The sequence below is a fragment of the Cebidichthys violaceus genome, unplaced genomic scaffold, assembly GCF_023349555.1.
Source record: "Cebidichthys violaceus isolate CVI_PGR_0920_01 unplaced genomic scaffold, fCebVio1.0.p SCAF_45, whole genome shotgun sequence".
Classification (NCBI taxonomy): Eukaryota; Metazoa; Chordata; class Actinopteri; order Perciformes; family Stichaeidae; genus Cebidichthys; species Cebidichthys violaceus.
In genome coordinates, this window is record NW_027176650.1 from 1,596,175 (window position 1) to 1,623,856 (window position 27,682).

Below are 27,682 nucleotides of genomic sequence, written 5' to 3' on the forward strand. Positions count from 1 at the left end.
CAAACACACGTCATTCAGGCCAAGCATTAAAGGTGATTTAGTGTCATTAATTATTGTTCATTTATTAGACATTTTGGTGTCAGTGTGGTGGATCATGGTTATCACTTCTCCTGTAACAGATTTAGACACTTAAGACAACATGAAAAGTAAAACAAGTCCTTTATTATTATTATACTACCATGTGCAGCATATTACAAAAAAACAAAAGCATTTTTTTTTCCACAGTTAAATAAAAACAGCAAAAACAAACAAAGATCGAACACAGCAGGCCGTACAGTGGGCGGTTACAAAGCGTGTTTGTGTTGGTATCAGGTCTTTAGTGAGACCTGGACAATACTTTTACAGAGCTGTATTATTATTGTTGTTGTTATTGTTATTGGTATTATGTGCAATCATTTCCCCAAGTGAAGCGAACAGTTGTCACGGTCCCTCACCCAAAGACACAAAGTGCTCATTAATGAAACCTTTTGTTTGATAAAGCTACATTTTACAAAAGTAGTTGAATTTCCACTTTGTGTGAGAGACCTGAACCATCTAGAGTACAGCAGCTGATGAGCTTCAACCACTAGTCTGGTTGTTCTAGGAAAGGCGTACGTTTCCTTTAAAAGATAATCTTTGTAATGTCAACTAATTCTGTTTTGTTCACACTTTTAACAAAAGGTGACAAACTCCTAAACAGAACTTTGGTTTATCTCGCGATGACGACGATCTTCCTCAAGTGGAGTGAATCTTGGGAAAAGGAATTTAAAACCTCGTGTATAAACTAAGGTGCAACACTTTTTTTTTTTTGTGGCCTAAAACAGGCAAATGCCGCAGTATAAAAACATGTTATTGTATTGTTGAGTTTGAGCAAATTTCACTGCAGCTGTTAGTGCAGATCACCTAATCAGAGTCCGGTTTGACATGTGCTTTGAGTACCAAGTGATTTTTGTGCTTTTGCAAATGCAGTAGTTTGCGTTGGTTTGGGTCTGTGGTCAAAACTGAATAAGTTACATCTCAAGAGTTTAAATTATTTTCAAAAACTAAAATCTACAAATATACGTCCCCCTTTTTTCCTCAGTAAAAGCTTCTTTTTTTTTTTTCCATTTCCCAGAATCACCCTGCAAAGTTTCCCCAAGGCCACTGTCGTGAGACGTTTAATGCTCCCCGACTCGTCTGGGCGGTCCCGTCTGTAACGTGGGGATCACATGGACATGTGTTCAGGAAGCACGTAGGAGATGTCATCCCAGGGGTGGCGGTACAAACCCTGTTTCAGCCTCTTCTGGTCCAGGTAATGTCCTAAATGTGAGACAGACACCAGGTTACGCTTCTTGTTTTAATGACGCTTTGTGTTGCAGCTCCGTCTGATCACTCACTGACTCACCGATAAAGCCCATACTACGTCCAAGGACAAAGATCCCATTCAGTGCACCGATCTCCACGAACTCGTCGGCCTCGTCTCTGGAACCAGTTCAACATTCATGTGAGAAACAATACTGCACAGTGTGTGCTTTCAACACACAACACAGACGGTGGAGCTTTGGCATCAGCATTTTTTTTGAGTTTGATAAAAAGGGTTCATAAACTAATACATTTGTAAGCAGAATATATATTCATTATGTCCTCCTGTAGTACTAAACGTGTTACCGTGTGAAGCCGCCGCACGTCCTCAGCAGGTCCACAAAGGCAACGCCAATAAAACCGTCCACGTTGAGGATCAGGTTTGGTTTCTGGAAAGAAGAAAGTAAATTCATCTAAAAGGTCAGAGGAATAAATGTACCCCAACTCATTTTTAACATAAAAAGAAGGGAAGCTTCAGATGCCGTCAAAGACCGTTTGAGTTCATTAAGGTTTTTTCTTTTTCAAGGGAGAAACAACGATCCACGTTTTACGTCACTGTTTGCCCCGATCATTCGGGCGACGAGTACCTTGGAGGTGGTGATCTTCTCTACGTCTAGGGCGTAGTCCAGCAGCTGGGTGGACGTGAAATGCTGCTTCACGAAGTCCTTCAGAATCTGCACCCGCATGTCTGGGTTGTTGATCTGAAAACAAAAAGAGACAAGAGCTTTAATTCCACGAAACAACTATTCAGTGATATGAACTTACATCTAAAAATGTCATCATTTATGGATCTCAGTGATGTAACTCGTGGTGTGAAAAGCAGAGCCTACCGATTTGACTCTGTGTCCGATGCCCATGATCAGCTTGCCGTCCTTCTTCATCTTGTTGACAAACTCCATGGGCAGCATGCCGCTGTCGAACGCCTTGCTAAAGAGCTTCGCAGCGGCATCCAGAGCGCCTCCGAAACGGTCCCCCTGGAATCCACGAATAAAACCACGTTTCAGTAGAGAGCAGACAGTTGGATGGGTTTGAGGTTTAGTTGGTGGCACAAGTGTACGTGTGTGTGTGTGTGTGTGTGTGTGCAGTACTGACGATGGTGAGCAGGCCCGAGGTGAGACACGAGATCAGGTCCTTGCCAGCTCGAGCGCAGACGATGGTGTTGTGCGCGCCGGAGACGGCAGGCCCGTGATCGGCAGTCACCATCAGGCACATCTCAATGAACTGGCAGGCGTATCGCGGCAACCTAAACGGAAACACGGCACGGGCTTATTCCTCTGAAGACACATTTGTAATAAAAGTAAAAAAATAATCAGCCGACGCGACTTCTCGCCGTCGTCTAGTCTTCACACCGGACCTGCGTTGGAACCAAAGCAAGCCCAGCACTCCTCCTAAGCCCATCTCCTCCTTGAAGACCTCGGTGATGGGCATGCCGGCGTAGATGAGCTCCTGGCCTCGCTCGTCACAGATGCTCGTCATGAACGATGCCGGCTTACGGATCAGACCCAACTCCTGGGAGGAAATCGAGAAACGGTGGCGTCTTTACACAACGTGTCCACCAGAGGATACCGACTTAAGAAGCTCAACCGTTACAGAAACTGATACACATGTTACTATATACGAGATCTGACGACCATTTCGTTCTTCGGTGGCTAAGACGGACGCTGTTGAGGTTCGCTGAGGAGCAACGATGGAGTTTCTTACCCTGGCCCAGGAGTAATCCATAGGCACTGTTGGGGGAGGCACCTCCTGGGCAGGAATGATGGTACCATTGGCCACCAGTTCATCATAAACGGTCCTGTCGCATCAGAAATTCACAATGTAAGTTAAAAACATTCAGCGATAAACTGCGGTATGACTGCGTGATGCGTTTCTCACTTGATGACGTCGCCCAGCTCATCAAAGCTCTTCGGTACGTAAGCTCCAGCGTCCCTCAGAGCCTGGTTCTTGGCTACTGCCGTCTCCGAAGCCTGGTTGGCGCACGCCCCCGCGTGGCCAAACTGAACCTGAAGATAACACAGCGACAGGTTGAGCTTTAAGAACTCTGAATTAGAATGGCAACAACAAAACATGTTTGCAACAAAAGCCACCAAACCTCTGAAGTGAACATGGTGGCGCAGGTTCCAATACACCAGCACACCACCGGCTTGGTGATCCTGCCTTCTCTGATGCCTTGGCAGATCTTGTACTCCTCTGTGCCTCCAACCTGGGTCGGCAGAGTCAAAGAGATGTTACAAAAACGGGACATTTCTTTGCCCAAAAGGTCAAATTGTATTAAGATACATATGAAGCAAATTAAATGTCAACGTGTGTGGAGCTACGCCCACCTCTCCCAGCACTATCATCATCTTAACGCCTGGAGTGTCCTGGTAGCGCAGGACGTGGTCCATGAAGGTGGAGCCTGGATATCTGGATGAAGAGAACACGAGAGAACGTCAAACACGTCATCTTAAAATCTAACGACGAATAGCTTTACAACGGGCTTCGACGGGACAACTCGTCTCTCGCTCCTCGGCAAATATTTGCAGATGAGTTCTCGCACCGGTCTCCTCCGATGGCGACGCCTTCGTAGACGCCGTCTGTCGTGCGGGAGACGATGTTGTTCAGCTCGTTGGACATGCCTCCGGAGCGCGACACGTACGCCACGCTGCCGGGCCGGTAAAGTTTGGAAGCCAGGATGTTGTCCAGCATGCCACCCGTGTTGCCGATCTTAAAACAGCCAGGCTTGATGCCGCCGACCTGGGAGACGGAAAACAACAGGTATCAAATGAACTTACGAGAGCCAGTTGAAATTGATCATTTGAGCGGAATCTCTCGTCACAGTCTCTGATGGCGAGATGTGGCTGCATACCGTAGCGGGGCCGATGATAGTGACGCCTTTCTCGTCGGCCTTCTTGATGATCTTCCTCGTCTGAGCCTCAGGAATGCCCTCAGCGATGATGGCGATGGTGTGGATCTGAAAACACGATTAGATCAGAGACCCGACTTTCAAGTCCGTCTGGATCTCGCACGTCTACGCAGTGACGTACGTCCTCCTACCTGCGGGTACTGCATGGTCTCCATAGTGCTGTCGAAGGCGGAGCGCAGCGACGCGAAGCTGATCAGGACGTCCACTTCAGGGTGCTTCTTCATGGCGTCGGCCATGTTCTTATAGACCGGCAGCAGGATCTCTTTGTGGCCCCAGTAGAACTTCTGCTTGTGATCCCCACTGTGCAACACAGAGATGTGGTGTAGAATAATATATATGTATATAAAAAGATGGGTACACATGATGTGTGCATTGAAACGGTATTTAGGAGGATCAGTTGCGACACTGTAAAGATGATCGGTGGAATATCAAGTCCTCATTTCAGACTTTAGATCTTGGGGAACCTACGTGAAGGGGTAGACCATGGCTGCCAGAGAGGGTTCGTCCCGGGAGCATACGTAGTCGAAGTCCAGCATGCCTTGCACGGCGCGCGTCTGCATGCCCCAGACTATGGCCTTGGTTTGTTTTCTGAAGAGTGTGGTGGGTTTGGCTAAAAAAAAAGAAAGAAAGAGAGACAGAGAGTCAAGTTAAGAGCCGGGAAGCACAAAAGAAAACCATGACGGGTGAAGAGGACGGGCTCAGGCTCAGGAGAACACAGCAGGACGGGGACGGAGACAAGCAGAGAGAACTCACTCCGAGGACAGGAGGCAGAGAACAACCACTGCAAACACCGCTTCGAAAGGAAGAGCATGTTTCTCTGTGTCGCTGCAGTTTAGGAATATAGTTGTTTTTAAGTTGACAAATGCTGCAAACCGTTGGTAAAAGTTGCCGTGCGCTCTGAGAAACATCGCCCTACTTAGCAGGAACTCCACACGAGCCTCGTCCTTTCAACGCAAGGTCCGGGTAAAGCAAACCCAGTAGTAGCACAAGACAAATACATGAGAACCGGGGGAAAAAAAGTGTCACGCATTCTGTTTAAACTACAGAACGTCAACATGTTAGTGAATCGTCATTCATGCCACACAGTTCAAGTCCAAGTGTCTCCTCTCCGTCCAGAGAATCACTGCCTTCTGCGGTTCTCTGATCTGATCCCAAGGAAAGTTGTGCATCAATCGTTCAGCACCATCGCTGCCTCTTTGAGGCGGGGCTGTGAGTGACGAGTGAATGTTTAACAGGGTTTTACTGCAGGGTAATTTAAACCTGCCAAATCATGAAACAATGACTTTTCAAGACCTGCAGATACCCGGGTTTTAGGATGAAGCTGATCGATGTCATGGGGGGTCACGGTTTTGTCTTGAGGTCTCCTTACAATTCAATTCTAATAAAATTAAAGAAACGTCTGCCAGGGTGTATTTTCACAATGCTTTGTATGTCGTACCAAGATAATTTGAACATGAATTTGTCGAGAGAAACATTTCCATCCAGAGACGTGAAAGAGCGACCCTTAAAAAAGGCGAGCGAGCCACCATGAGAAGGTGAAAGACAAAAGGACACACTGCGGGGGAACATCAGCGAACACACACTAATGGGAAGGCAGAGGACAGAGGACAGAGGGCGGAGAAGGCAGGAGGACAGGTTTGCTTTTCACACCCTTCCATACCTCCGCTGCAGCCTGAAGAGGCCTGCGCTTCTGTGTGCCGCCCCCCACGGGACAGGAACACAAAATGTGACAAAAAAAAAAAAAAAGAGAAACAAATGAGTGCATGTTTGTTTTCTTCTTATTCATTGAACATTCTGTAAACTGTGTGTCATCTCTGAAAACACATCTTAGAAAAGCACACCTCAGGAAAAGACCATGCAAAGCTCAGCTGCTACAGAGCATGCCTTAACTGTGAGCAACCGAGTCAAAGACACAATCAAAACCACATGTCCATTCATTGTAATGAAGCTCTCCCTACACAACAACAACAACACAGTCTAAAGACGACACATCTCTTTTAAAGATCCTTGTATTTATGAGACTTATTATCTACAGATTATCTACAAATATCTGATTGCTGAAGAATATAATGTCCCCAATGGACTACTGAGGTGATGCAAAATAAAGGCGTCACTCACGCACTAGATTAGGAGGGGTAAGAAGAAGAAAGAGGCAGACCAGTGTGTGTGTGAGCAGGCGAGCGCTGTGTGTGTGTGTGTGTGTGTGTGTGTGTGTGTGTGTGTGTGTGTGTGTGTGTGTGTGTGTGTGTGTGTGTGTGTGTGTGCATGGCACACCCATCGCTTACCTTTCCAATCGCCTGTGACCATATTCTTCAGAGGCCACAGTATAGAATGGAGAGAGTCTTAGAAAAACGAGCATGAAAGAGACGAGGGTGAGTGGACAGTTTGTGCAGCAAAAAATGGGGAGGAGGTGAGGAGGAGAGAGAGAGAGAGAGAGAGAGAGAGAGAGAGAGAGAGAGAGAGAGAGAGAGAGAGAGAGAGAGAGAGAGAGAGAGAGAGAGAGAGAGAGAGAGAGAGAGAGAGAGAGAGAGAGAAACAAGGACGCAAAAGGGAAGGTGAAATGAAAAAAAAGCAGAAGTGCACGAGAACATGTGGAGCGTTGCTGATAATGCGCAGCAGTGAGGCGAGCGCTAGCGTCTCAAATCACCTGCTGGGAGATCCGCTTTGGACTTTTTGGCCGGGTTGACGTCGCTGGACGTCCTGGGCTCGGAGAATGAAGCGGTCCTTGTTGTAGCCGGAGTCTGGTGGAGAAACGATGTCATTCGTTACAGGAGCTTGTACAAACGTGCCATGTACGAGTTTATCGCCGGCCAACGTAGCCTTTGACAAGAACGCGGAGGACCACAGTCAAATAAAAACAGAACACAGAGTACATGAAAAGAAAACCAGGTTCTGCTGTACAATAGAGCTACTCGAACAAGTTCAAAAGTCCAAAGCTCAGTGTTTGAACATCACTAAATTGTAACACAAGTGAGTGAATGCTCTTTAAACATGTGAACAAAAGCTGCATATATTTGTGCAATCTCAAATGTTAATGCATCTGAAGGCCGGTACATTTACAGGACTGTTCACAGTTCAAAACGTCACTAGATCAACGTCACGTGACAGAAGCAGCAGGACATCTGTGATGTGTGTAACAGAGAGGCAGAGCATCCTGATGTTCCCTCAGCGGGTGACCGGGTGAAGATACCTTTGCACTGCTGCTGGCGTTGAGGAGGAAGTTGGCCGTGTGCGCGTCCATCGGGGGCTGGTTAGGGATCGGCCGGTGGCCCAGAGCCATTCCGACAATGGCCGTCATATGAGTCTCGGTACCAAACACATGGATGGGGATACCTGTGGTCTTCCCTGCAGAAAGAGTTAAACACCTTTTTTTTCTTTTTTTTTTTTTAACTGGCTCATATAACCTGCGTAACAACATAAATCATCCCCGTTTCCTGTCACGCGTAGTCCAATAAAAATCACCTGAAAGTAACAAATGACTGCAGTGACTCTACTCCTTTGATCTCAGACCGGCGGCTCTTCTTTGTGATCTTGAGCTTCACGTCACTCACCTACTTCACCCATGACCCTCAGCCCCTCCTGGTAGTTGGGCCCGCCCCGGCGAACAAAGATGGTGACCTCGTGCTCCTTCAGAGGACCTTGGTAGTCTTTGATGGCCCTGACGATGCCCTGAGGAGACACACAACACAGACGGGTCAGGAATCACGCATTTCAGACTTTAGGTTTACTTGCATAGTGTTGGAGATGAACACGTTGTGCTTTACCTTGAACGTGGCGGCTACATTGGTGAAGTTGGCAATACTTCCTCCGATGATCAGCACTTTCCCTGCAGGACACATAAAGAGGAGCGTTGTTGCGTTGAGAACATGTTCACGAGTGAAATGGGACACCTCAGTAACAGTTTGGCGACAGCCGTGGAGTCCACTGCTGCCAACAGACACACACAGGGAACAGCCAAACACTGGTCTCCGTGCTTCAAGCAGACTTGTCGGCCGTACCGACCTTGCGTATGTTTCTCCCGCGTCATCAGAGAGAGGATGGTTTTGGCGTAGTCGTAGGTCTGCTGTTCGCTGGGTGCGCCGGAGTACTCGCCGTAGTTTGCCAGTTCGTCCACGCCGCCGAGGTCACAGATGGTGTCGCTGAAGAAGAGCGAAGGTGGACAGTTCAGCACCGTCTTACGTCCGGCGAAGCACTTTGAGCAGCTTCCGCTACTAGCTACAAAAGGCTCGATATAAAACCCTACCTGTAGACCACCGAGGCCCCTCCTCCGGCCACCATGGTCCAGATCCTGCCACGAGGGTTCAGCAGGGTCAGCTTCAGACTGGCGCCGCTCTTTGCATCCAGATCAGCTATGTATGCCTCCTACAAAACAGACTCATGGTAAGAAAAAAGGCCAAGGACGGAGGCACAAACCCAGATTCAAGCTACTTATTCACTTTCTGACTGATGTTGAGCTTTCATGAGCTTAATATACACACACACACACACACACACACACACACACACACACACACACACACACACACACACACACACACACACACACACACACACACACACACACACACGAAAACCTGCTTTACTGTACTTCAGCTCTCACCTCTGGATACGCTTCTCTGCCGAAGGGCGGTGGGAACTCCACATCCCCCCATTTAGCGTTGCAGATGTAATCTGCCGTGGCATCGATCTTGGCCGCCATGTCGAGGACGTACACTCCATCTTTGGTGACGACTGGTTAAGAGAATAAAAGTTGTGTTTAAATGTCTTCCTTCAAACAAAGATTTGTATTTAAATCAGGCAGGGTTAGGGTCACACATCAGTAACTTGCTCCCATAAATGAATAACGGATCCCCTCAATGCATTCTCTTGACTTCATACGTAACAGTAATAAAACAAGTGAAGAGGAACACCGGATCTGCTTCTGAGAGTCATAAAGTAGAGTACATAAATATGCAAAAAAAGTACCTATAGGGTTGATCTCAAGATAGGTGAAGTAGAGGTCCTCATAGAAGTTGAAGAGGCCAACGATAAAACTGGCCAAGACTCTTTAAGAAGGAAAACAAAACACAGCTTACTAGAAAACCACATCAAATGAAGCGAGTGCAGACCAGTGCTTTGCTTTCCATACACAGATTTAACAGATTTAGTCGTCAAACAGTAGATTTGATCACAGGGATCGAGCTTGTGAGAAACAGAACTGTTCTGCAGCATAAAAGAGAGAGAGAGAGAGATCAGCGTGTTCTCTGCACCCTGGGGAGGGCATTCGTAAAAAGGGAAAAACAAAAATCTAGAAAACAACACACAGCTCAAGGTCTCAGCAACAGACACACTGAAGATAGAGAGGAAACATGTTGGAAACAGTAACAAATGAAACCAGGTTTCTACTGACGTTTGCGGGACAATAAGTATAGATTCTTGTATAAAAGATGTCTGGTTAACACAGTGTGTTTGTGACAATAACTGACCCGTGAGAGGAGCACTTCTTATCAAAGCCTCTCTGAGGTGAAGGTGAGTGAAGTGACGTCTATTTCTGTAGATAAAAACAACTAAATAAACAAACAAGGATGTGTTCGTACTCTTTCTTTTCGTCGGGAACGTGCGTGAGGAGCTTCTCCTTGACTTGCTCCTCACTCAGCTTCTCATCCACCGCGACCAACAGCCTCTGGGCCTTGGCGTCCACGTCGCCCACCTCCATTCCTCCCTCGTGGTGGAAAAGCACATGGTCGCCTTCGCGCGTGGCATAAACACACACGTAGAACTCCTCCTCCTGGGCGACCCAAACACAAAAAGGAATACGCAACCGCGTTTAGTTCGCTGAGAGCGGAGCATGCATGTTCCACTTATTTATAGAATGCTGACGAGTTTGTTTGAAGAACATCTGGTTCCTTATTTTAAGATGAACCGACCTTCACACGGGAACATCTTCTACCGCAGTCAGACAAAAGAATCACACACACACAACGCAACACCATTCAGTCTCAAGGTTGTTCACTAAATAATCCCGGCCCTGCTGAGACGGTGGACTATTTGTCTCCTTTGCTAGCGTCTAGCTATGATTGAAGGCTACAGTCGGCTTTTCAAACATGATGTAGGATGAGAAAACACACAGCTGACATTACCTGTGAGTGTTGAACAAACGGCTCAATGAGGAAGTTCTTCAGCACACCCTTTGCCTTTCCGACCTATTCCAAGACCAAAGAGAAATCCCACATTAGTCTCCCTATGTCTAGACCCGGGAGAGGAGCGACGACACCGCATTCACAACAACAACAACAGTGTTCAAGGTTCCTTGGGACCACTTGGAACGACTGGCTCATAAGTTCCCTTTCTCATGAACTGGCTGTATTGCAAAAGCCAGTTCTAGCATGTTTGTATGTTTGCACAGTGGACCAGAATAGACCACCCTCCTCCACTGGCATTATGTAACCTTTGACCTGGCAGGTCTAAACATAAGCCCACGGCCTCTGGCACCGGACACAACAACCTTCTGCCCTTAACAGGTCCGTAGGCTGGGGGGGGGGGGGGGGGGGGGGGGGGGGGGGGGGGCTGTAGCTTGTATGAAAGACAGCATGCCAGTCATGTGATTTACGACATGGGTCAGCCTGTTAAGAGTATTGTTATCTTAAAGATGTGTTTCAAACAGATGAGAAATAATCAAGAAACACATAAAGAACATGTTTAAAAGTCCAGAGATTATCAAAAAGGGATGAAGAACAAATTAACCCCAAAAGAAAAACAAAGTTGTTGGTGAGCTGGTTCATCTGAGCAGATTCTAAGCAAATTAAATGATGTTATTTTGAATAGAGGATACAGACACAGAAACTGTCGGTCCTTCACAAAAGACCGAGTGTCCTTTGTGTGGACGACAAGACAGCTAAGTGATAAATTACTGTGTAACGGCATATTTCCACTGTTGTATTTGCAGATTGTCAAAACAAACAAACTTCATGGAGAACTAAAATCCTTCTTCAAAGTCTCATAAACAACAGTGCCGTGTTGTTGGTGTCTGGTAAACCTTGATCTGTTACTCCAGCTGGACTTCCAGGATCATTTTTCATCGTCTTAAAAAGGACAGACAGACAGAGAGAGAGAGAGACATTACTCACAGTGGTCTCTCTCATGACGCGGGCTTTAAACCACTCTTGGACTCCCTTCAGGTCCAGGTTGATGCCCACCAGTCCGAGCTTCCCGCGCCGTTTGATTAGTTGATCTGGTTTTACCACCAGCCGCTACAGGGGAGACATGATCAGCCCAATATCAAACAAAGGCACCAGATGTGCATCGATACTGTGTGTGACAAATACAGCTGACACCAGGCTAAAATATGATACTGGTGACACATCACTTCCCCGTTCCAAATAATATGACAAGCTCTCAATGTGGAAGTATTACTCGCTTGTAAATATTAACATATTCAATGCTAGCTCAAACCTGGGAGAGCATATCCTTGTTTTAGCTGCATGCTAATGTCTATAACACTCTTACATATCCATATATTTACCCTAATTTAATTCAAAATGACAAACTTAGCCTCAGAGATACTGTATGCGGCATCTGCTTATGCTAATAATTGACTTTGGTGTATAATATGAATACTTTTCTATTGCTAGCCTAGCTCTAACTTCTTCAAACATTTGCACAAGTGCACACAACATCATGAAAGTCACTCTCAATGCATCTAAATACACAGTCACACGCCGCTGTGACGGTAATGACATTAAGTCCTGCACAGGGTTTGAGTGATAAGACCTCGTGACTTGAAGCAAGTCTGCCTCACCTCCGTCTGCAGCCACGGATGCTCCTGCGTGAGGCGGTCCCAGTCGGTCTCGGCGGTGACGCTGGCGTAGCGGAAGCGGTTCTGCACGGCCGCCGAGGTGCAGATGTACTTGTACAAGAACTCCTTCCCCGTCTGCTCTGAGATGGCTTTCGCCGACATGGCAGCGCCAGTAAGCACGGGACCTTTGAGAGAGAAGCCAACGGTTAAACTTCACAACGACATCACCACGCCTCTATATATCGACGGACTAAAACAAAACAAACATCATAGTTGCATTTTGTAGCACCAAGGAGCTACAGGCCAAGTCAACCTAGATGGGGTTATTACATGTTATTGCATGCCTGTTGAAAAATCTGAATAAATCCAGGTTTTCTGCACATGCTAGCAGTAGAGCACGTTGAATGAATAACCCAACCACCCAGTAACACAAGCAGACTGCTGGAGAAAGTAGGGATTAAACATTGACACGGCTGAGTTTTAGGGTTCTTGTATTGACAGCTCAGTTACTCTTTGAAGAATACATCTTTCCTGTACCTTCTATGCATTGTTAGCTAGAGGGTTTGGGTTTTGAACCAAGCAGCATGGAGACATCCAACAATAGTTTTGACTTTCATGAGACGTCAAGCCAAGAAAAGACGAGCACACACCAAGGTCAACTTCAAAAGGCACGTTTGCGTTTCAGAACGTCCGAACAGTTTGTGTATTTGTGGAAAGGTGTGGAGGACGAGATGATCCAAAACAAAAGAGAAAAAGTCGCCCTGGCAAGTCTGGTTTCAAACATCGCTGCATGTTGTAAAACCTGCTTGGCCAACACAAAGCACACAGCTATGGTTCCAGTGTGTGGAACAGCCCCAACAGGTCCACGACACCACCTTTAAGATCAGCGCCACACACACACACACACACACACACACACACACACACACACACACACAAGCTAAGCAAATGAGCCTTGATGGCACGCATCCCACTTCATCTGCCTTTGTGTAACTGATAACATTTTATATGGTGGGTTTTATGACAGCTTCTGAAATACTAGCAATGGCTTTATGGCCTCTGCATCAGCTGCAGAACGTCAGTCTGCAAGATGTCTGTGACATCTACGTTAACCCTGGTGGTGGTGGTGGTGGTGGGGGGGGGGGGGGGGGGGGGGGGGGGGGGGACTGGCTAGGATTTAGCTTAGCACGCTATCCTGTCATGCTTTCAGAGCCAGATGTCCCCCAGTATTTAGCCAGCCCATAATCCTTGGGTCATTGTTTGAAGCCATCTAGCCGTGAAATACGTGTCACTGTACAGACTCCTCCACAAACTGGATTTGCGAGGTAGCAGCATCACAAGTGGGCCAGAAAAAAGGGTGAACTGCTTCAGACAAACACAGCTTTCTTGTGTGATGAGCCCCGGCGGTGCTCTGGCATCACTTTTCCTGTGCAAACTGCCGTCCAATGAAGCTCCTGTAGCGGCCACCACACCCACTCCTCAGCCTTTAAACTTAGCTAGCCAAAGCAAGTTCAATGCATACTTCCAAGCTTTCAGCCCACTGTGGGTACAACGTGGGTACAACGTCCAAGGAGGGAGGAGACGAGGTGGACAGATGCTAGTAGGTGTGGCGGAAAACCCACGGAGTGAAGATGTGACAGGAAATAACACTCTAGAGATGATGTGGGCTTAAGTTAGCCTGCTGAGTGATGAGTCGGTTACATCTATTCAAGCTAGGTGTTCAAGACGAGCAGCTAGCTAAGGAAAGCGATGTAGGAAACTCTGGTAGGACGCTAGTGACTGTAAGTTTCAAGCAGACAAACCTCACAGCATCGGCTAACCTGGAAGTCCTGACTAAGGGGCTAACTGTCTCACACTGCTGCAAACAATGCTAACGGGGGTAACTAGAGAAGCTAGCTAGCTAGCTAACGGTCGGAGTTTAAACAATGATTTAGTTACCTTGTCAATGAAAGTAGCACCTCCTCGAAGTGAAGGAGTCGCGTCTCGGGTGGAAGACGACACGGCTGAAGAGTTCTCCTTGTTGCCCCGGGTCTGCTGCTGTCAGTCGCCGCCTCGCTCCTGCCCCTGTCGCACCATAATCTGGCGACCGATTACACCGTCGCTTGATTGGTTCAAACAAGGTCACGTGGTGATGCCAGTTACGCCCACAGCCTTTATAATAAGAATTCACCTTGAAATAAATCAGTACAAAACACTGCAATATTTTAAATAAGCATAGGTCCAAAAATAACGCCATCAGTTCTAAAAAAAATATGATAATAACATTTTATGTATTTCACTTATTAAAACAAAGCTTTACAGTAAGAAAAAAACGTAATAAAAGCAGATACATACAAAATTGTATTTATTTCCAAGTGAAACATTATTCTTAAGGTTTCCAGTTCAATGTCATCATCTTTTAAATCACTTCCCAAATTATGTCTTTAAAAAACACACTTCCTACAGTGATGGAAGAAGTAGTCCTTAAAGGAGACATACTATGCACATTTTGCAGGTGCATACTTGTATTTTAGGTTTCTACTAGAATGTTTACATGCTTTAATGTAAAAAAAAAAAAAAAAAAACTCTTTATATTAAATTGTCAACAGTATTGCATTGCTAGCAAACAGCTCGGGTCCATGTTTACTTCCCATGGGATGATGTAATTCTCATACAGTGGGACACATTTAGAATATTTAAGTTTAAAACTGTGAAATTATTGTATAGTTGTGACATCACAACTGTAAGGAAGCCCAGAGGGCTCATTTAAAGGCAGACTTTCTGAACAGGCTGTGTGTATTTCTCCATGGATTGAGCGTTTTGATATTTTCATAGAATATTTATACGACACAAAGTCCTGCTTTATATTAAAACACTTTTTAAGACTATGGGACCTCAAACATAAGTAAAAGTAGCATTCAAATACTCAATTATAATAATTTTAAGGGAAAAAAAGTCCAGTATTACAGCAAAAAGACGAGCCTTTATTTTTCGCAATAAGAAAAGCGTATCGTTAATACTGTGACAAGTTTTAAAAATGATACATAGATCAGTGAGAGGACAGTTAATAGAAGCTCCAGACGCACCATCAGTGCCCTTAAGAAACAGGTGGAACAAGTAGGGGAGGGGCCGCGCTGACGGAGCGTGTGGGACGAGTATGGATGGATGACAGCTAGGCGTGATCGGCGACGACGTGGAAATTCAGTCTTTTGTGTTCGACGTGATAAAAGAATTGCAAAATTTTAATTTCAGTCACTGGGCAGATATGAATAAAAGTCCTGTGTAAGTGGCGTTAAAAACAAGAAACACAAGTGTAGCGGTTGCCTTTAGCGAACAGGAGAAGCTCTGCTGCTTCTGATTTAGGTTTGACTGCGAGAAGGTCGATTGATTCTGGTAAGGCACCACTTGACTCTGACTGGGACAGGTGTGCGGTCGGCGCTTTTCTTCAAGAGAAGGAAATCTGTAGGAGCCGTGTGTGTGCTGATTATGGCCTGTTTCAGAAAAAAAATAAAAATACATTGCACAATGTGAGAACAAAGGACGACGTGGAAAACATAAAAAAAAAAGAGAAAGACAATGAACACTGGCTTTCGGCTGTATACAGGTTAGAATATACAGTACAATAAATATAAAGACCGAGGGAAGACTGAAGGAGAAAAACAATTTATGGACACAAAAACACTTTACATTCGAGTCAAATATACAATGCAGCATGGAGAAGAAACGAAAACCCTGCACATTGATTCTATATTTGGCAAATGAGCCAATAAAACCTGAACACACACTCGCAGAGAGAGACCAGCGTTGTCCTAAACAGGCTGTCCTGAGGTCAGTTTTGACGTTGAACTTCTACAGTACATCGACCCGTGCTCTATGGAGACACGCCGTCCCAGGAGAACCATAAAAACTTATATGTCATGTTTATGTCTTCTAAAACTAATCCACCATGATGCTTAACCTTCCAATGCATTATGTCTTACTACTGGTCACCTGTACGAAGGTTGAGGCAGCTTTACAAGAATTATTTTAATCTAATATTTAGATTTTGGCAACAGGGACATGCTCTGATCAGCTGATCCAAACCTCTTAAAAAAAAAAAAAAAAAAAAAAAAAAAAAAAAAAAAGACTTCATAAGCACTTCTTTATTTACAATGTTAATTCTTAACTAAAGTCTCTGGATGATCCTTCCCACTGTTTTTGAGTAAATTTAGGAGTGAATGTAATAATCAAAAACCACTTGAAAAAGAATATCGGGGGGGGGGGGGGGGGGGGGTTTGCAAGACACTCAGGAGGATGAGCATCAGGAGGTGACTGTGGGTCCAACTTTATTTTTTTTCCACTGCAGTGCTGCATTTCTCCCGCATGCTCCTTCACTTTAGCCAAACTGGAAGAAGAAATTTCCAGGTCCAGAGTCTTGGGGAAGAAAAGAAAAGAATAAGATTTACGTTAATATCATAAACTTTGATCGATGTTCCTGTTCTTAAATAAAACTAAATGATGTCTAAATACCTGGACTGGAATCAAAACTAAATCCTCCTCCCTGTCCTTGTCCTCCTCCACCGTGGCCGCCAAAGAAAGCCCGGAAGATGTTGTTTGCGTCAAAATCTGAAAAAAGAAAAAGAAAAGAAAGAAAATGCAAATATATTTGGGTTAGCTGGTCTTGTGAAGAACAAGATGGAAGACAAAGCACGTGTGTGTGTGTGTGTGTGTGTGTGTGTGTGTGTGTGTGTGTGTGTGTGTGTACACACTACAGAGAGAAACAGTACCGTATTTTTCGGACTATAAGGCGCACTTAAAATCCTTAAATTATCTCAAAAATTGACAGTGCGCCTTATAATCCAGCGCGCCTTATGTATGGTCACTTGTTGTGCTTATTGATCGATTTTATGTGGTACAATGCGCTCAAAAATCTGCCGAAATGTGTAAGTACGACTTTGGTGAGCAACGAAGCCGCTCCGCTCAATGGATATTCGGAGCATTACGGTACGCTGTGTCACTACCTGATCGGCCCCGTAACAGGAATGTAATGTCTAAACTAAAAGTCAAAATCGATCAATAAGCACAACAAGTAACCATCGGTCGCAACCGTCGTCCGAGCTTTCACGAAAGCTGGAATCATCACTGAACAGCCAAGTACCGATAACGGCAACGAGACTGACTCGGAAAATGACGAGAGGGATTCGGGCATTCTTGATGCCGAAATCGCACAGCTGTTTCACTCAGACACTGAAGATGAAGAATTCGATGGATTTGTGGAAGAGGAATGAATCGATAAGTGAGTGTATTTTTCTGTACCGGTATTTGTTGTTACAACTGAGTTGAATAAAGTTTGATTTACCGGACTGTGTTGTTTTGCTTAATGCGCCTTATAATCCGGTGCGCCTTATAGTCCGAAAAATACGGTAATCACAACACCACCAGAAGTTAGAGGTAGAGTTGGATTATTTGGGCTCATTGACTTCAGTGTAGTGCTTAATGGTTATGATGTCATGATATTCTGTGTTAGAGTATTGCGGCCTATTTTACACACCGTTTAGACAATCAACAGGATTGTTAATTTGGTAGCAGTTAAATCCTTTTGTAGTTTACCACATTCTGAGTGATTGACGACAGATGACAGAGGAGCAGAGTCTTTCTCTTCACACGTTTTAGGATGGACCGATGGTCTGACAATTCTCTAAATATCTGCAGTGCAAAAACCTCCGTCTATAAAGCTCTGCATCAATAACATAAACAATACCGTGACCCTGAAACTGAAGCCGCTAAATGGAATACAGCTAGCATTTTAAAGGTATTATTTATGACTGTGCTTTTGCTGCAGTAAGTCAAAACGTCTGCAGTGACAAAGCTCCATTCAGTCATCAACGAAGAGTCTTTCTGTTCTTTAAAAGTCAACCAATAGTTGACTTTTTAAAGAAGCATATCACCATGTTTTAAAAGGTTGAATGTGAATCCGACCAAAAACCAGAATAACCGTGAAGCACTTACCTCCGCCGTCGAAGGAGCCTTCATCCTCCAGGTCGTGTCCGCTGTCGTAGCGCATCTTCTTCTTCGGGTCGGAGAGCACGGTGAAGGCCTCGCCGACCTCCTTGAACTTCTTTTCCTCCTCCTTCTGCACTTCTGGAGTCGCGGCGCTGTGGCGGTCTGCGAGATCGTAACACAACTCGGATGAATAACCAGTGAAACGCGATCAAAGCTGGCTCCCTGCATGTCTGCGCGGAGACCGACGGGGTCTACCTGGGTGATGCATGAGGGCCCGTTTGCGGTAAGCTTTTTTGATCTCGTCCTCGGTGGCGTTCTTGCCGACCCCCAGCACCTTGTAGTAATCTTTCCTCTTGCTCTTCTTCAGCTCCAGCTGTGCGTTCTTCAGCAGATGCTTGTGCTCTAGAGGAATAAACATGTGAGTGTGTGCGGAAAACCTGACCAGCTAGAGTATCGGTTAGGATGACGTCAAACAAAGAAGAAGAAGAAGAAGCAGAGAGCGTACCTGATGTTTTTTCCGTCTGGTAAACCTTTTCATAGTCCCGTACGGCTTCCTCATACTGCTCTGTGTTCATGTAACTACGGGACAGACAAAGTCACTCAACGCTGGACAAACACACAAACGAGGAGAAATGACCTGATATTGACTGGGCAGCATACCACTGAGCTCTTCTTAAGTAGGCCTTGATGTACGTGTCATCTAGCTTGATTGCACTGGTGCAGTCTTCAATGGCTTCATTAAGTTTCTTCAGCTGTCGATGAGAAAGAACGTCAATGACAGCGGACCCGTTAAAGAGCAAGACAAGCACCGTGGACGGCTGCCATTTTGAAGCAACTCATCGGACGGCGTGATTGATCCGATGCCCGGTACCTTTAAGCCGGCGGTGGCTCTGTTGCAGTAGAGTTTAGCGTTGGTCTTGATGTTGTTGGGGTCTATCGTCAGGGCCTCGGTGTACAGCTGGTAGGCGGCTTCATAGTTGCAGTTCTTAAACGCCTGGTTGCCCTCCTCCTTCTTGGCTTTTAAGGCTTTGGCGTTCTGATGTAGGAAGAGAACAAGTCATCATATATATATATATATATATATATATATATATATATATATATATGTTTTCAAACATTTACTGCAGCCATGAAACAGACGTTCTCTCAAAGCGTCAAGAAGCTAACCTATTAAAAAACTGCAAAATAAGTCACAGTTATATAACAGGGTTATATATGTACACATTTGTCTTACATAAGAAATTTCTAAATACTAGTGTAAAATAAAAAATATCACAGTTCCTGTTCGTCCATCGGCCTCTGTCAGCCACACGTCTGTTTATTTCTAAGAGACAAGAGGACAGATAGGATCGTCTTACCCTGCAGGCTAGCCGGGCTTTTTCGTGGTCGGGTGCCATGCGCAGCGCCTGGACAAAGAACTGGACCGCTTTATCGATGCAGTCCTCGTAGTAGAGACACAGGCCTCGGACGTAGAGCGCGTCTGCGTTTGTGGAATCCATTCGCAAGATATCGCTGGAAAAGAACGTTTCGTTTAGAAAGATCAAATCCATCCTTCTTATTGGACGGCTACTGAAGCAGACTCTGTACTCTTGATTTTAAATTCTTAAAATGAAATCAAGAAACATTTGCATCCCTGTAACCAAACTGTAACAAAAGCCGTTCCTACCTTGCTACGGACTGGGCTTCTGGATAGCGTCCCAGCAGAGCCAGACACTCGGCCTTGATGATCTTGAAGCGGTGGCAGGCAGAAGACACAGCCAAGGCCCGGTCCATGCAGTACACCACCTGGACCAGAACCAGAGCCGCTTCACTACACACGTCACACTCTGGCTTCATACTTACTCATGACATAAATGCAGACTTTTATTTGACTTTTCAAATCTGTCAAATTGTAGTTAAATCTGGTGCTTCTTACAAACCAAAGCATATTCATGAATTACATGAGATGTCTGCTTATTCTAACAACTGGTCACATGACGGCTAAGATGTGTTGTTTGAGAGATTGGTAAGAAAAGAGAAAGGGTGTAAAGTACCGTTCTGAAATCCCGCTTTTCAAAGCCAACATCCGCCATTCTTTGGTACTCCAGTAGAGTCGCCGCAGTCTTATTCTAAAATACAACAACGATCATCGGTCAACACTTGCAGGATTCAGACTTTATCTCCAATGCTGTGCTTTAGTATGTAAATCAAGGCACTCTTATACAGTTATTAGGTGAGATAAATTGTGAAAGGTTCAGGCGATCCCCACCTCCTGCTGGGCCTCTCTGTTGCTGGGCTCCAGCTCCAAAACCTTCTGAAAGCAGCGGTTCGCCGCCATGGCATTTCCCAACGTCAAGTGGCATTTGCCCTCACGTAGATGACCCTGTGGGACAGGAGGAGCACATTCCCTGCTTAGCACCGCGTAAAGAAGACTTTAAACACGCTGTGCACTCTTCTGCAGGTGCAGGTGAGGCAACGAGTGGGCCGGCAACAATGAGAATGAAGGCGACGTTCAAACCGACCTTCATGAAACAGTCGTCCAGCCGCACAGCCTGCTGGGAGTCTTCTAGGGCCTCTCGGAAGCGAAAGAGCATCATGAGGGTGGCCGCCCTGTTGCCATAATAACTGGCATTTTTGGGGCTCACATCTTGAGATAAAAGAAAGAAAGTGTCACACAGGCAGGCTGAGAGGTGGGCACTAGTGGCAGAAGTCAGGATGGTCCCGATGAAGTGTTTAGGTACATTAAGGGAGCATTTCCAGACTCAATTGTTAATAGAAAATTCAGCGTTATTCGTTTTGCTGGGAGAGGTGTCACAAGAAGAGACCATCGGCCATTCCTCAACAGGAGAGTATGGACAAAGACTGAACAGGTAAGGAGTAATTAGTGGGAAGCTCACCTATGGCCTTAGTATAATAGTTGAACGCCTCAGAGTAATCTTTCTGGCTGTAGAACGCATTCCCTTGCTCTTTGAAGCCTTCAGCCTGACTGCAGAGAGGAAACACAGAAACCAAAGTCAGAATAAAACATGTAAGCAATAAACCAGTCGACCAATCAAAGCCCTCCACAAGTCACGACGTACAGAATACGACCGCTTTACGGCAGCACTAATCGTTAAACGGTACCTTTCGAGAAGTGTTAACGGGTAGACGAGCTCTGATGCTCTCTGTGAGTTCAAGCCTTTTAAAGTGTTGCTATCAGCTATCTGACACCAGTCAGTGACACCAGTCAGTGTTTTCAATCTGAACTAAGGTTGTGTGTAGAATAGAATTAGACCGGAGTCCAGTCGACGATGCTGGTCTATAGCAGTTAGGCCACACAGCTGCTTCTCTTAAACATGTGTTAACTTCACATTCTGAGGCATGATAAATAAATACAATTTTAAAAAATGTGCTATGATTCCAAAAATAATAACTGCAGAGGAATTAAAGGTCCAGTGTGTAGGATTATAGGGAAATATATCAGCAGACATGGAATATAATATTCATAAAAGATCACCTGAAAGCCTTTTGTTTTGAGACTAGAATTCAAGTCAAATGTGTATAAATAGATCAAATATTGAAGGCAGCTCAGGTAGAAGTAGTGAATAACCACAGTACTTACTTTATATGTCATGCAAGTACAAATACACCCAATAATAAGCACCAGCAAAGACACATTTGTTTCAGAAGCCTAATAGATCAATGTAATATGGAAATATTTTGAATATTGAAGCAGCAGCTCAATTTGTTGTGAACAGGTTAGGATTACCAAAATATAATTTCAGATTTATGTTAAAAAAAATAGTCCGATTTTATCACCAAACTCCTCGCAATTTTAGTTTAGTGTTACACCGACCCCGGCGATGTCTTTTCATGCACACAGACTCATTTTTGATACATTGGCATGAACTCACTCATTCTGGTACTTTGGATTATTTCAATCTCAAACCGCGTTTATATAAACGTAACGTTACTTATGTAACAGCTGAATTAATACGAAATAAAACCCGAACACAACGCGGACGTTTAAATACCGGAGCGCGTTTTAGATGGTTCACGAAGTTGAACAAAAAAAATGACCGCTGGATGATTATTGTATCTGATGGTTTGAGCATTAAGTATAAAGCTATAATTATGTCCGTCAGCCTCTTATGGAACTTTCTAGAAAGAGGAAACCACAGATTTGACCTTTCCACCAACAGGTTGAACTCATTCTGTGTTTGTAAAAATGTGTCCGTACGAACAGGTTAGTTAACCGACGAGACTCTCAACACAATGCTCGTTGGATAACGTTAGCTGTGAATTAGCTGTAGCATGTCTCGAGACCACCGTGGTGAAGACACGCTGATTATCTTAAGCTAGCTTCTCTCCACGAATACACAGTGAAGGGAAGTGACTTTGAAGAATCCACAATGCGCGGTTCTAAAGTGAACCATCGAAACTATAAGAACACCGACGGCTGCCATTTATGAAAACCAATAAAATCTTAAGATTTAGTGCCGTTTCTCTCCCTCCCCCCCCGGAAAGCTAGCCTAGTTAGCTCGTCTCCGGGCTGGTCGCGCCGTTGTTTCGGAGCCTTTGTCAGCTAACGGCGGTTGAGTTCAGTCAGTGGATCCCGGGTTACCTTCACATTACACGCGCAGCGAAACACAAACCAGCGGGCGATTTTACGTTTACCGTTCCATGTCCTCCGGATTGCGGATTTGAGCTTCTGTGTCCACCGGCACGTCGATGTCAACAGCTGCCATTTTTTTCTGGAAAGGACGAACACGAACCGACGTCACTTCCGGGAACTAATCTTGCGATAGCTTTTTTTTTTTTTTTACTTCTTTTTTTTCTGAGGTCATGAGAAACTAGGCCAGACAAAAAAAAAAGAAGGAGAACGTTGCTTTTAAAAATATAACATATATTTAAATGTAACTTTCCCAAAGCAAGGCTTGTATCTAAAATATGTGTATACTTGCATACATTAGCATTCCAAAAATAGAATGCTACAAAAATGACTAAAAATAACTGGTAATGTGCTAATGCGTCAAACCTCGTCTGACTCACACTCCATTTGAAACCATCCCATAAACTTCTGCTCGTTACATTTCCCCATTGAATCGTGAACTTACTCCCAGTCAGCTCACCGGAGAGCCTGGAGCTCTACATGCTTGTTTCGTCTTGGTCACCAGGATGCTACTGCCAGGATCAGAATGATTCACAAATCAACAGTTGGACACGTTACTGCGAATTGTGTACATATATAGGCTATAATGTCCAGCACTGTATATCCAGAATCAGCTCTCCATCAGGCAAACTAAATCCACATGTTGGGTTCAATAATAAAGATATTTAGATGACGTTTCATTTTTTGCACTTTCATTAATTATTATGAAAAGCATGGTAACTACTTGAATTCATAGCTTTTTGTTTATATATATATTAGTGCAGAAAATATCCCAGACATCTCCCTGTATATCTACAGGTTAGCCTATCTTGCTCTGCTTACATAACACCACTAGATGGCATAAGAGTATCACAAGTATGGGTTATTCTCAGTATTAGTACAAAATAAATGTATATATATATATATTTGGCTATTTATATTCTCTGACCTTTGATTCATGTGATATGATAACAGTATCATACTGAGTTATTACAAGCGTTTGCCTCGATCAATGACCTTTCATAACTATATTGATATCTGAAGTAAGCTTATGTTCACTGTGTATTTAAAATGGATGGTAAGGCACTGATATTTGCATATGAAGAAGAAGAAGAAAGAAACACCACAACTGTGTGAAAAAAACATTACTATTTATAAGTTCATATAGAATACAGTATCGACATTTTTAGCACATAATCATTTACATTATTGCAATTGATGCACAGTTACACTTGTCATTAACTTTACCAGGTGATACTTCAAAAACACATATTGCTTAGGATGATTCAGCACAATAAGGGGGGGGGGGGGGGGGTTCTAAAGAATGTTCTTTTAATAAAGACATCAAAGATACATTTAAATATCTGTGAATAAATCATTTACATTTTGGGGAATAACACACATCAGCCTGTAATCTTCATATTGCACAAAACAGCATCGAGCTGTGAATCGTAACTTATTTATCCACGTAAATCGTATAACTTTAAATGAAGCCGTCTCGTCGTATGCAGTACATGTAGTCGGTCTCCGTACGGCGAGTATTCTTGGCATCATCAGGGTGTTTGTTGATTGTCACCTCTTAACACAGAGAGCAAGAGAGAAACACGAACGTATGTATTCATCTAAAATGAAGAGAAGGCATCCGCATCAGACAATGGCTGTAAAGATGTACAGTTGTTGAGATGCGATATCCTCAGCAGTCAGAAGTTATGGATCTCCTTTGTTTTTTCATCGGAGGAGGTGGTTTTATATGGAAAGAGACGCTTTCAATCTGGATTTCCTTGATTTTTGGTTATGAAGACTAAAAGCAGGAATGAAGTGTTGTACTTGTTCTCAAGAGTACAACTAGAAAGCTCTGAAATAAAAAGAATGTCAGCAACAAACACGTAACATTTACACACTCTAGTGTATTAGTCTATCATTGTCCTAGAAATAAAACTAAAAGATCTTTGTCCTTATGGCTTCGAGAGGGGTCCAGAGTCTGGGGAACATGCATTCAAAAGTTTGTTGAGGGGAAACAGCTGAGCGATGGTCCTTCATCTCAACCCACACCAGGGGGTTGTCCATACTGCTCTTATGACTTGAACCTGCCAAACTTGACACGCTGATATGCTGCCATCACGGCACGACGGTGTACTGGTGTCCCTCAGGGAGTCCCGTTGCTTTGTCCTCAGCGAACCAAGCTAATCTTTTCTGCTAGTCCAGATCTGGCTAGGTTAGATCCACTAGCGTGCGTCCTCTAGCCCAGCGTGGCTCATCGCTAGTAAGGAGAGAAGATAATAGGCGCATGTGTGGCCCTCAGAGGCCCAGGGGCCGGCCTGAAGAGCGCGGGGCTGATCAGGGGGCCGTGGATGAAGGCCGCGGGACCCTGCGGCAGCCGTAGCGCCAAGGGTCCAGACGCCATGGTGCAAAAAGCAGCCGGATTGAGGTGGTTGGCCAGGAACCCTGCCGGCAGGGCCTTAGATAGCTGCTTCTGCAAGGCCAGTTTAGTCTGACGGCAAAGACAAGAGACACATGAGTCCACACAAGACCAAGAGTCTAAAGCCAGGCTGGTCACGCTGTTAAACGCCAACAGGCCCATGTTAGGCGTGCGCAGTGTTTACCATGTTCACATCTTAGTGTAGCACGCTAACATTTGCTAATTAGTGCTACATATTAAGTACAGCTAAGGCGCATAGGAACGTCATTAGTTGTGGACACATTGAAATGTTGACCTGATGACGGCACTATAGAAAAAGTCAGATGTTTTAATGTCTGGGAACCATGAACAAAATTGAATCCAATCTTTCAAATGTTTCTGTGTGTGTGTGTGTGTGTGTGTGTGTGTAGCTAATTCTCACCGCTAAGATAGCACTGGACTGTAGTTTATTATAGGGTGTGAACTTCGCCTTGACAGGCTTCCCAGCCAAACGCTCTTTGTGTCTCCTGCTGCTCATGTGCTAAAAAAGGGAAGAGGAACATCAGGTGATTGATTGGGGACAGCTCTGACAGCCAGCACACTGGGTAGCCAACACAAAGGTTAAGGGACTCCACATTCTTAGGTTTAGTACACAGTGGTCAGCAGTTTAGTGAGTAGTAGAGTTAGTCACATTTCACGTAATCGGGATAAACCCACTTACCTGCTTCAGCTGCGTCTCCGAGTTGACCGACACCTGGCACAATTCACAGTGAAACGGCTGGCTGGACACGCCCACGGCCGCTCTGGGCTTGTTGCTCATTCGCTGCTTAATTCGGCCGGCGGGCCGGGGCGACGAGGTCATCTTGACCCTGCGTTGTGACGGGCCGCTGTGGTGACCATCGAGCATCTGTTTGTGCTTAGAGCCTAATGCAGAACAAACGAAAGAGGAGGACAGAACGTCAGAGGCTGGAACTTCCTAACTTTGAGTAAGTAGTAGCAGTATTTTAGAACATACCACTACAGTGAGACTCCAACTGTGAGCTGGAGTTGACCGTCACTTTGCACGTGGGACAGTGAAGAGTTTTTTTGTCGCTCTTGGCCTCTTTAGCTTCTTCCACCTTCCCCACCTCCACCTCCTCCTCCTCCTCCTCCACCACCACCACCTCCTCCTCCTCCTCCTCCTCCTCCTCCTCACCTCCCGTGGTGCTCCCTTGAGGGTCAGCGTGTGGGGCTGAACCTTCCTGGACGGATGGACTGTCTGAAGGTGGGTCACTGAGCTGAGTGCCGGGGAAGGTTTGCGGTGAGAGCTGAGGAGAGCGGAGTGAAGAGGAGTCTGCTGCGGATGAAGGCTGTGAGGGCGCCGGCACACTCTCCTGGATGTTCTCTGGTTGCTGCGGTGCAGGTTGGGAAGAAGTGCTTAACCCTGTGAAAATCAGAGAAAAAGTATTTATTATAGCTGCTTGAATAGGACAACACTAATGTATTACTACAGTCGTGTTTTACTATAATGTCATTTATTATCTTTTTACATGCCAGCCTCCTGAAGTGCCCTCGTGCTTACAGCTACATTATAGTATGTTATAATGTTTATTAATGCTCATAAAGATGTTAGCATGTGATTGTTGCTTGTAGCTTTGTGACTAATATGTCCGTTGATCTGCATGGAGAGCTGTAGCATACAACTACCTGTACAGGTATGAATAAAGTTTTTCTGCTCGTGCACTTTAGCAACTAAAAAACGTTTCAGAATGCCACAACAATACATGAATTCTTTATCATTCATGAAAAGACGTTCTTGACTAATGTGATCCTTTATTCCTTCACGTTCTTATCTCTTTTTGTGCAGCCGACCTTTCATTTTTGTCTTTGTTCTATTTATTTCACATAATCTTGTTATGATATTTTCTTATCCTTCCCGACTTTCTTTTCTGCTCCGTCATCTCCCTTTCATTTTAGCATCTTCTCCTTCTTTTTTTCCTGCCATCTCAATCATTCGTCCTCCATCTCTCTGTCAATTGTTTCGCTTCCTCTGCTGCTGCAGCGCTCTCTCTCTCTCTCTCTCTCTCTCTCTCTCTCTCTCTCTCTCTCTGTCACCATCAATCAAAAACCATGGCAACAGCTGAACGCAACAAGCTTATCATTGTGGGGTTTGACGGGAAATTGATAGGTTGTGGAACAAAATGGGAGGGGGGGGGGGGGGATCGATAATTAAAAGGAATGTTAGACAGAGTAAAGAGAGGAAGAGGCTGACATTTTGAATTCAGGCAGAATGTAAAAGACAGCGAAGTCGTTGCTCTCACAGCAGCTCTTGTGCAGGCAGTGATGCAGCCAATAGCATTAAGAACGGATCAAGGGCTGTGGCTTCCAATTAGGACACTCATGTCCACAGTATTTTGTCTGGGTATTAAAGAGCCGTTTTGGGGGGATTTTCTCAAGCCGAAGTGCATTTAACCTCAACAATAGAAAGTTGCACATGGCAGGTTTTATAGTGTTGAAATTACGGCGACAAGTAAAGCGCTAGGTCACCTGCACGAGGACAGGGAGGGCATGTCCTAGCTAGCACAACAAGATCTTCTGTGCGGTGCATCATGAACATCGTGGCCTTCAGCTCATACTTGAGATGAGAGGGGACCTGGTCCTCAGATGCCCACATATGGCCCTGAAGCGCCTCATCTACTGTGAATCCACGTCTTCTCTGTCTTCCGTCTGCGTTGG

At 45.0% G+C, this 27,682-nt stretch overlaps 3 protein-coding genes across 4 annotated transcripts; all 3 read right to left on the bottom strand.

Moving 5' to 3' along the window:
• Positions 1–140: 140 nt before the first annotated feature.
• On the bottom strand, positions 141–14,076 carry aclyb (ATP citrate lyase b). 2 transcript variants are annotated; one of them, XM_068729215.1, is made up of 29 exons: positions 13,938–14,076; positions 12,003–12,184; positions 11,332–11,454; positions 10,345–10,407; positions 9,802–9,992; positions 9,191–9,270; positions 8,826–8,956; positions 8,469–8,587; positions 8,228–8,364; positions 7,990–8,051; positions 7,777–7,894; positions 7,416–7,570; positions 6,873–6,966; positions 5,886–5,915; positions 4,694–4,835; positions 4,357–4,525; positions 4,169–4,273; positions 3,860–4,056; positions 3,645–3,726; positions 3,413–3,523; positions 3,196–3,323; positions 3,022–3,115; positions 2,675–2,829; positions 2,413–2,563; positions 2,151–2,294; positions 1,908–2,021; positions 1,627–1,709; positions 1,364–1,440; positions 141–1,278 (listed from the first exon to the last, which is right to left on the bottom strand). In XM_068729215.1, exons 2-29 carry the CDS (start codon positions 12,159–12,161, stop codon positions 1,184–1,186), a joined length of 3,309 nt encoding a protein of 1,102 aa, XP_068585316.1. In that variant the 5' UTR covers positions 12,162–12,184; positions 13,938–14,076; the 3' UTR covers positions 141–1,183. The 2 variants fall into 2 exon arrangements, with proteins under 2 accessions (XP_068585316.1, XP_068585317.1); XM_068729216.1 differs by lacking the exon at positions 5,886–5,915.
• A 1,549-nt stretch (positions 14,077–15,625) lies between these two features.
• Positions 15,626–22,680, bottom strand: LOC137886670 (dnaJ homolog subfamily C member 7-like). The gene is made up of 14 exons (XM_068729227.1): positions 22,596–22,680; positions 20,837–20,925; positions 20,462–20,586; positions 20,209–20,322; positions 19,994–20,068; positions 19,627–19,745; positions 19,319–19,472; positions 18,832–18,996; positions 18,621–18,712; positions 18,466–18,539; positions 18,216–18,362; positions 17,967–18,122; positions 16,488–16,583; positions 15,626–16,391 (listed from the first exon to the last, which is right to left on the bottom strand). The coding sequence occupies exons 1-14, from the start codon at positions 22,664–22,666 to the stop codon at positions 16,354–16,356; spliced, it is 1,515 nt and encodes a 504-aa protein (XP_068585328.1). The 5' UTR covers positions 22,667–22,680; the 3' UTR covers positions 15,626–16,353.
• Positions 22,681–23,699: 1,019 nt separating this feature from the next.
• LOC137886644 (zinc finger protein 385B-like) lies at positions 23,700–27,620 on the bottom strand. The gene is made up of 5 exons (XM_068729181.1): positions 27,494–27,620; positions 25,983–26,390; positions 25,689–25,891; positions 25,410–25,508; positions 23,700–25,060 (listed from the first exon to the last, which is right to left on the bottom strand). The coding sequence occupies exons 1-5, from the start codon at positions 27,618–27,620 to the stop codon at positions 24,830–24,832; spliced, it is 1,068 nt and encodes a 355-aa protein (XP_068585282.1). The 3' UTR covers positions 23,700–24,829.
• Positions 27,621–27,682: the final 62 nt, after the last annotated feature.

Excerpts from the sequence above, each read along its gene's own strand:
- LOC137886670 (XM_068729227.1), bottom strand. The coding sequence starts at position 22,666 with ATGGCAGCTGTTGACATCGACGTGCCGGTGGACACAGAAGCTCAAATC. Across the intron at positions 20,323-20,461 it reads TGGACGACTGTTTCATGAAG|GGTCATCTACGTGAGGGCAA; the intron begins GTCGGTTTGAAC and ends CCTGTCCCACAG. Across the intron at positions 18,997-19,318 it reads AAGCCCGGCTAGCCTGCAGG|AACGCCAAAGCCTTAAAAGC; the intron begins GTAAGACGATCC and ends TTCCTACATCAG.
- LOC137886644 (XM_068729181.1), bottom strand. The coding sequence starts at position 27,620 with ATGTGGGCATCTGAGGACCAGGTCCCCTCTCATCTCAAGTATGAGCTG. Across the intron at positions 25,509-25,688 it reads CGGAGACGCAGCTGAAGCAG|CACATGAGCAGCAGGAGACA; the intron begins GTAAGTGGGTTT and ends TCCCTTTTTTAG. Across the intron at positions 25,061-25,409 it reads AGTCCAGTGCTATCTTAGCG|ACTAAACTGGCCTTGCAGAA; the intron begins GTGAGAATTAGC and ends CTTTGCCGTCAG.
- aclyb (XM_068729215.1), bottom strand. The coding sequence starts at position 12,161 with ATGTCGGCGAAAGCCATCTCAGAGCAGACGGGGAAGGAGTTCTTGTAC. Across the intron at positions 7,895-7,989 it reads ATGTAGCCGCCACGTTCAAG|GGCATCGTCAGGGCCATCAA; the intron begins GTAAAGCACAAC and ends GTGTCTCCTCAG. Across the intron at positions 7,571-7,776 it reads GAGGGTCATGGGTGAAGTAG|GGAAGACCACAGGTATCCCC; the intron begins GTGAGTGACGTG and ends CTCTTTCTGCAG.